We start from the raw sequence: 8,738 nt of genomic DNA on the forward strand, positions 1-8,738 counted from the left end.
TTGCAGTGAGCCAAGGTCATGCCACTGCACTCCAGCCTGGACGACAGAGTGAGACTCTGTCTCAAAACAAACAAAATGTTCTGGAGATGGATGGTGGTGACGGTTGCACAACAATGCGAATGTACTTAATGCCACTGAACTGTATGCTTAAAAATGGTTAAAATGGTCAATTTTATGTTGTGTATATTTTACCACAATAAAAAGAGATAGAAATGATGAAATGCAACACACAGGCCTTCTTGATTCAAAAAACTCAACTGTAAAAAGACGAGCAAGGAAATCTGAATGTGGACCGGAAATCAGATATAAAAATCATGATTAATGTTGTCAGTGTGATATTACTAAGATGTGTCTGTATGCTTTAGAGATGTAGTCTGAAGTTTGCAAAAAATCACATAAGGTCAGGGATTTACTTTTAAATATCTCAGAAAGAGGATATGGATTTATGATGTGAAGTCTGGCACAACCCTGATCATTATTAAATTTTGATGGATAAGAAAGTTTCACTGAGCTCTTCTTCCTACTTTTAGCATATTGGAACGTTTTCAGAATACAACGCTCTTACAGAACATGGTATTCAAAAAGCAAAGGCAAACTTCTAAAACATAAGGGCAAAAGCATGTTGTACTATTAAATCAAACTATTAAAGCCATTTGGAAAGATGATATATCTCATTGAGCTCTCATCCTTTTCACATTTTTATTTTTGTGTATATTTTATGTGCATATGACACATTTAGCAAAATAAATTATATATAAATAAAAATGCATGCACTGTGGCTATGCATTTCAGCTATGAGTGTGCTGAAAAATTGTTTTGCTAGTTGGGGTAGGAGTTCAGAAATTTGGACATCATGGCTATAAGGACACTTTGGGCCAGGCATGGTGACTCATGCCTGTAATCCCAGCAATTTGGGAAGCCAAGGCAAGAGGGTCGCTTGAGCCCACGAGTTTGAGACCAACCTAGGCAACATAGCAAGATCCCATCTTTACCAAAAAAAAATTATTTAATTTGCTGGGCATGGTGTGGTGCATGCACCTAGTCCCAGCTACTTGCAAGGCTGAGGTGGGAGGATCGTTTGAACCCAGGAGGCAGAGGTTGCAGTGAGCCGTGATAGGGCCACTGCACTCCAGCCTGGGTGACAGAGCAAGACCCTGCCTCCAAAATTAATTAATTAGTTAAAATTTGTAAAAATGAAAATAAATTAAAGAAACTTTTGGCCGGGCGCGGTGGCTCAAGCCTGTAATCCCAGCACTTTGGGAGGCCGAGACGGGTGGATCACGAGGTCAGGAGATCGAGACCATCCTGGCTAACACGGTGAAACCCCATCTCTACTAAAAAATACAAAAAACTAGCCGGGCGAGGTGGCGGGCGCCTGTAGTCCCAGTTGCCCGGGAGGCTGAGGCAGGAGAATGGCGTGAACCCGGGGGGCGGAGCTTGCAGTGAGCCCAGATCGCGCCACTGCACTCCAGCCTGGGAGACAGAGCGAGACTCCATCTCAAAAAAGAAAAAAAGAAACTTTTATGGGTTCTAGAAACCAAAGCAGACGTTAAAGGGAATGGGTGCATTTCCTGGTTATTTATGGAATGATGGATGGGTGGATGGACAGATTGGTATATAAGATGATAGGTGGGTGGATGGACAGAAGAATGAATGGAAGAATGGATGGATGAATGGGTGAATGGAAGAATGGGTGAGTTGGTGGGTGGGTTGAGTGGATGGATAGATGTGTGGACAGGTGGGTGAATGGGAAAATGGTTGGATCGCTGGAAAATGGATGGATGGGAGAAAGAATAGGGAGACGGATGAATAGATTGATGGGTAGAAAGATGGATGCGAGATGGATGGATGGATGGATGCATGCATGTACAATTAGAAGTTTAAATGGGTGGGTGGTAGGTGGATGAGTGGACGGATGAGTGGATGGAGGGGAAGGAAAGTTAAGAGGAACCCAGTTTTGTGGCGGGTGGCGGGGAAGTCACAACATGCCTTCCTAAACGATGCTCAAACATACCAGTAGATGTCAGACTAACCTCAGGAAATCACCTCGGGGCCAAGCTTGCAACACTCTGAGCCCCATCCTGAAACTCTTTGATTCAAAATGAGCAATGGCTCATTTTAATAAAACAGTTTGCATTGCACCCTGTATTTACACACCCCCTCACCAGCACCCTCCCAACCCAAATGGCATTTGTAACCCCACTTCCCCTTCTGCAAATGGAAAAATGGGGCCAGGGCGGCTGTCTGGTGAAGTGTGCTTCCCACACGGTCAGGTCTGGAGCATCAAGAGGGTAAGAGAGTAAATTTTGGGGTCCCCTAAATTGATTAGTGTCCATATCAGCCTCAGCTCCAAGCAAAATAATATTTATATTCTCATCCCACACTCCTGATGTCTGCTCAGGAATCCACCCTAGGCCTGTGCCTTTGCCAAAAAAAAAAAAAAAAACACTCTTGAGGAAAAGGAAAGGAAAGGGGAAGGGGAGAGGGAAAGAGAAAAGGAGAGAGGGAAGGGAAGGGAAGGAAAGGAAGGAAAGGGAAGGAAGGGACCCTGTCTCAAAAGGAAAGAAAGAAAAGAGGAAGGAAGGAAGGAAGGAAGGAAGGAAGGAAGGAAGGAAGGAAGGAAGGAAGGAAGGAAGGAAGGAAAAAGAAAGAAAGGAAGAAAGAAGAAAGAAAGAAAGAAAGAAAGAAAGAAAGAAAGAAAGAAAGAAAGAAAGGAAGGAAGGAAGGAAGGAAGGAAGGAAGGAAGGAAGGAAGGAAGGAAGGAAGGAAGGAAAAGAAAGAAAGAAGAAAGAAAGAAGGAAGGAGAGACCTTGTCAAAAAGGAAGGAAGGAGGAAAAAGGAAGGAAGGAGAAAAGGAAGGAAGGAGGAGAGAGAGAGAAGAAAAACCCTGTCTTAAAAGGAAAGAAAAGAGAGAAAGGAGAGAGGGAGGGAAAGAAAGAGGAAGGAAGGAAGGAAGGAAGGAAGGAAGGAAGGAAGGAAGGGAGGGAGGGAGGGAGGGAGGGAGGGACGGAGGGAGGGACGGAGGGAGGGACGGAGGGAAGGAGGGAGGAGAAAAAACCCACTAGCTCCCCCACTGTGTGGAAAAACGATGCATAGGGGCTGGCCTGAGACTTAACCTTCACACGAACCACCTTCAACCCTCCAACAGCCAAGACCCCAAGTTCTTAGGAGCTGCCCGGCAACAGCTCAGGAAAGCCGTTCATCCAACATTGCCCAGCAGCAACTACACGACGGAGCCAGTTCCACCCCCACTGTCTCCCACCAGAAGACCCACTGCTGGGGTCACTGACAAAGAAAAAGGGGAACCCAGGACCAGACTCAACTGACGCCACCGCGTACTCCCAGCCCTATCCAGGTCCCGCTCTGCCTTCACACACTTCTGTCTCCAGCCCTTAAACCCTCAGATTTCAACTCAACACTAGAAGTAGAAATGGATTCCCACTTTTTCCCCAGAAAGCAGCATTTCTCAGCCATCTCAACAGAAACATTTGCTGGCTGAGTGCGGTGGCTTACGCCTGTAATTCCAGCACTTTGGGAGGCCAAGGCGGGTGGATCACTTGGGGTTAGGAGTTTGAGAACAGCCTGACCAATATGGTGAAACACCGTCTTTACTAAAAATACAAAAATTAGCTGGGCGTGGTGGCATGTGCCTGTGGTCCCAGCTACTTGGGAGACTGAGGCAGGAGGATCTCTTCAACCCAGGAGGCAGAGGTTGCGGTGAGCCAAGATCAGGCCACTGCACTCCAGCCTGCGTGATAGAGCAAGATTCCATCAAAAAAAAAAAAAGAAAGAAAGAAAGAAAGTGAGGGAGGGAGGGAGGGAGGGAGGGAGGGAGGGAGGGAGGAAGGAAGGAAGGAAGGAAGGAAGGAAGGAAGGAAGGAAGGAAGGAAGGAAGGAAGGAAGGAAGGAAGGAAGGAATATTTGCCAACCTATCAGAGCGGACACTCACAATCCTGGGAGCTGGGTCCTGGCTGCCACATCCATGGTTAATCTCTTTGTTGCCCCAGGGTGAGGCAGCTCAGGGATCTGCAGAGCCGGATGGGGGTGCCCAGGGGGCTTAAGGCAACCATTATTGATCAATTAGCAGGGAAGGATTTTGAGATTTCAGAAGCCAGCACAGCCTTATCAATGTGTTCCATCTGCATGAATTTGCTCCCCAAAAAGCCTGCCAAAAACATCCTAACCCCTAAGGGATCCCCAGTACAGCCGCACGCCCCCGCCACCCCGCCCCAACACCACTACCCGGGCATACTCACTCCCATTCTTTCCTCCTGGCCTGGGGGGTGCTGTGGATTTTGTGGGCCTGGTGGGCCAAGATGACATCTCGGTGATCCACCACGCCACCCCGCCGCCTCAGAGGGGGCCCCTCGAAGCAGATGCTGAGCCGGGGAGGCCGAGTGTCCTGCAGGGCGCTGGGCGTGCCCCGAGCTGCGGCTGTGCAGGGCGTCATAGTAACTGGGGCGCGAGAGCATGGAGTCGGGGACCCCGGAAGACTTCAACATCCATGGGCCTCGCTCAGAAATCCCAGGGTCTTCTCCCTCCAGCACAGTGAGGGGGAAACTAGAGGAAGAAAGAGGAGAGAGAGAGGGCCAGCGTGAGGGAGAGGCAGGCAGAGCTCACGGAGGGCAAGGAGAAGGGAACTTAGAAGACAGGAGAGGCCACACCACCCTCCTTCGCAGAAAGTCAAAATACACACCAGCCCCGGCTGGCCGGGATTTAGTAGTTCCTTGGCAACTCAGGGCCCAGAAAGCCAGTTCTTAGGAGCTGCCCGGCAACAGATGTGCCCCATGGAGCAAAAGACTACGAGGCTGTGCCGCGGACACTCCCTCCACCTCCCAGGTGCCGGCCACAGAGGGCGGGATGCTGGATTTGTCAGCATCTCTACGTCCCCTTCTGCAAAATGAGCCACCATGAGCCTGGGGGTTCGCTCGCCCCTCAGTCCCTGGGTCCTGCGAGCTCTGGAAAGCTGAAAGGGTGAGTTCAAGAAGCAGTTTTAAATGCACATGGGAGGCCGGGTGCAGTGGCTCAGGCCTGTAATCCTAGCACTTTGGGAGGCAGAGACGGGCGGATCACCTGAGGTCAGGGGTTTGAGACCAGCCTGGCCAACATGGTGAAACCCTGTCTATAAAAAATACAAAAATTAGCCGAGTGTGATGGCCCATGCCTGTAATCCGCATGCCTGTAATCCCAGCTGCTTGGGAGGCTGAGGCAGGAGAATTGCTTGAACACAGGAGGTGGAGGTTGCAGTGAGCCATGGTCTTACCACTGCACTCCAGCCTGGGTGACAGTGAGACTCTGTCTCTAAAAATAAATAAATAAATAAATAAATCCACATGGGAGTGGCCACCTGTCCAGCCACACTGCTTCTCACCAGGTTCTCTGTTTCTTTTAACTTCATTTTTATTTTTTTTAGAGATGGGATCTTGCTACATTGCCCAGGCTGGTCTGGAACTGCTGGACTCTAGTGATCCTCCTGCCTTGGCCTCCCTCCTGAGTAGCTGGGATGACAGGTGCACACCACCACACCAGGTTACAGCTGTTTGTTTGTTTGTTTGTTTGTTTGTTTGAGATGGAGTCTTACTCTGTTGCCCAGGCTGGAGTGATGGCGTGGTCTTGTCTCACTGCAACCTCTGCCTCCCAGGTTCAAGTGATTCTCCTGAGTAGCTGGGACTACAGGTGTCTGCCACCACACCCAGCTAACTTTTCAATTTTTAGTAGAGACAGGGTTTCACCATGTTTCATGTTTCACCATGTTGGCCAGGCTGGTCTCGAACTCCTGGTCTCGAGTGATCCGCCCGCCTCTGCCTCCCAAAGTGCTGGGATTACAGGCATGAGCCACCGTGCCCGGCCAACAGCTGGTTTTTGAAAAGAGAAAAGAGACAGGGTTTCCTACACTTACACATTTATCAGTGGACACTCAACACACCAAAGGACCTTGTAGCCCCAGGATCTTTATCTCCAATCACTTAATCATTCAACAAACTCTGAGCGACCACCCAATTTGTGCCTGGCCCTGTGCTAGATCCTGGGGACGCAACCATGAATAAGACTGGCATATGTCCCCACCCTCATGGATAAGACATTCTAGGAGGGAGACAGACAAGGAACAAAATAAGTGGGTACATTATATAGAGATTAGGAGTTGAAAAGTGATGGGAAGGGTCGCCGGGCACGGAGACTTATGCCTGTAATCCCAGCACTTTGGGAGGCTGAGGCCGGAGGATCACGAGATCAGGAGATCGAGACCATCCTGACTAACATGGCGAAACCCCATCTCTACTAAAAATACAAAAAATAGCCGGGCATGGTGGCGGGCGCCTGTAGTCCCAGCTACTTGGGAGGCTGAGGCAGGAGAATGGTGTGAACCCGGGAGGCAGAGCTTGCAGTGAGCCGAGATAGCGCCACCACACTCCAGCTTGGGGGACAGAGCAAGACTCCATCTCAAAAAAAAAAAAGAAAAGAAAAGAAAAGTGCTGGGAAGGGCCAAAAGACCAGGTGTGGTGGCTCATGCCTGTAATCCTAGCACTTTGGCAGGCAGATTTTCTGAGCCTAAGAGTTTGAGACCAGCCTGGGCAACGTAGCAGAACCCGATCTCTACTAAAAATACAAAAATTAGCCAGGCATGGTGGCACATGACTGTAGTTCCAGCTACTTGGGAGGCTGAGGTGGGAGGAACACTTGAGCCTGGGAGGCAGAGGTTGCAGTGAGTCAAGATTGTGCCACTGCACACTAGCCTGGGTGACAAAGCCAGACCATGTCTCAAAAAAAACAAGTTTTTAAATTGACAAATAAAAATTGTATACACACACACACACACACACACACACACACACACAGATATATATATGTATTTTTTTTTTTTGAGATGAAGTTTCACTCTTGTTGCCCAGGCTGGAGTGCAGTGGCACGATCTCAGCTCACTGCAACCTCCACCTCTTAGTTTCAAGCAATTCTCCTGCCTCAGGCTCCCGAGTACCTGGGATTACAAAATTGTATATATTTATGATGTCCAACATGATGTTCTCAAACACGTATGCATTGTGGAATGGCTAACTTGAGCTAATTAACATATGCATTACCTCACACACTTACTGAGGTCTTTTTGTGGCTAATCTCTTCTTATAAGAACACCAGTAATATTGAATTAGCGCCACTCACCTGACCTCCTTTTACCTTAATTACCTTTGTAAAGGTCCTGTCTCCATATACAGCCACATTCTAAGATACTGGAGTTTAGACTTCAACATACGAATTTGGGAAGACACCATTGAGTCCTTAACAAAGAGGGGTAAGGTGTGCAGGCTGGGTGCAGTAGCTCATGCCTGTAAACCCAGCACTTGGGAGGCCAAGGCAGGAGGATCACTTGAGGCCAGGAGTTCAAGACCAGCCTGGGCAACGTAATAAGACCCTGTCTCTACAAATAATTTTTTAAAAATTAGCCAGGCATGGTGGCACGTGTCTGTAGTCCCAGCTACTCAGGAGGCTGAGGCAGGAGGATTGTCTGAGATGTTGAAATTGCAGTGAGCCGTGATCGTCCCACTGAACTCCTATCTGAGCAATGAAGTGAGACCCTGTGTCAAAAGAAGAAGAAGAAGAAGAAGAAGAAGAAGAAGAAGAAGAAGAAGAAGAAGAAGAAGAAGAAGGAGAAGAGGAGGAGGAGGAGGAGGAGGAAGAAGAAGAAGAAGGGTTGGGTAGACTGGTTACTTTATTTTTTTATTTTATTTATTTATTTATTTATTTATTTTTTTTTTGAGACGGAGTCTCGCTCTGTCACCCAGGCTGGAGTGCAGTGGCTGGATCTCAGCTCACTGCAAGCTCCGCCTCCTGGGTTTACGCCATTCTCCTGCCTCAGCCTCCCGAGTAGCTGGGACTACAGGCGCCCACCACCTTGCCCTGATAATTTTTTGTATTTTTTTGGTAGAGACAGGGTTTCACCGTGTTAGCCAGGATGGTCTCCATCTCCTGACCTCGTGATCCGCCCGTCTCGGCCTCCCAAAGTGCTGGGATTACAAGCTTGAGCCACCGCGCCCGGCCCTGGTTACTTTATTAAATAGGGACGCAGAGACAGCCTCACTGAGGAGGTGACATCTGAGAGAGGCCTGAGGGAGGGGGGGAGCCACGTGGGTATCTGAGGGAAGAGCTTTCCAGGCCGAAGGAACAGCACGTGCAAGGGTCTTGAGACAGGACTGTGTGTCTCAAGGAACAACGAGGCCCGTGTGGCTGTGGGTGACGTGGTCCATGGCTTTTGGAATCCACACCCCACCCAAAAGCATATTTCCAGTCCCATAGTGATGTTTCCCACCTGAGTCAGCCCCTGCGACTAGCCTCTCAGTATCTGTCCAAGAAAAGCGTACCTATTGGGAGGCTGGCATGAATGAAATAGAATTAGGCCACGCCCGGTGGCTCACGCCAGGAATCACAACAGTTTGGGTGGCCGAGGGCAGAGGATTACTTCAGCCCAGAAGTTTGAGACCAGCCTGAGCAATATAGTAAGACCCTGTCTCTAAAAACAGAAACAAAAAAATGAAAAAAAAAAATTTTTTTTAAACTAGCCAGGTGGCATGTACCTGTAGTACTAGACACTCAAACGGCACAGATGGGAGGATACCTTGAACCCAGGAGTTCAAGGCCGCAGTGAACTATGATTGCACCACTGCATTCCAGCCTGGGCTACAGATAGGCTACCTTGTTAGAAAGAAAGAGAAAGAAGGAAGGAAGGGGAGAGAGAGAAGAGAAGA

At 48.8% G+C, this 8,738-nt stretch overlaps 1 protein-coding gene across 9 annotated transcripts in view; it reads right to left on the reverse strand.

The window, feature by feature from the left end:
• Window positions 1-8,738, reverse strand: part of LOC105499905 (calcium voltage-gated channel subunit alpha1 A) — a 433,831-nt gene that overhangs the window by 404,101 nt on the left and 20,992 nt on the right. For all 9 annotated transcript variants that reach the window (XM_071087269.1, XM_071087268.1, XM_071087271.1 and 6 more), the window contains exon 2: window positions 4,257-4,560. In XM_071087269.1, the coding sequence (XP_070943370.1) occupies window positions 4,257-4,450 (194 nt within the window). In that variant the 5' untranslated portion in view covers window positions 4,451-4,560. The remainder of the gene's footprint in view (window positions 1-4,256; window positions 4,561-8,738) is intronic.

The sequence above is a fragment of the Macaca nemestrina genome, chromosome 20 (assembly GCF_043159975.1).
Source record: "Macaca nemestrina isolate mMacNem1 chromosome 20, mMacNem.hap1, whole genome shotgun sequence".
Taxonomy (NCBI): domain Eukaryota; kingdom Metazoa; phylum Chordata; class Mammalia; order Primates; family Cercopithecidae; genus Macaca; species Macaca nemestrina.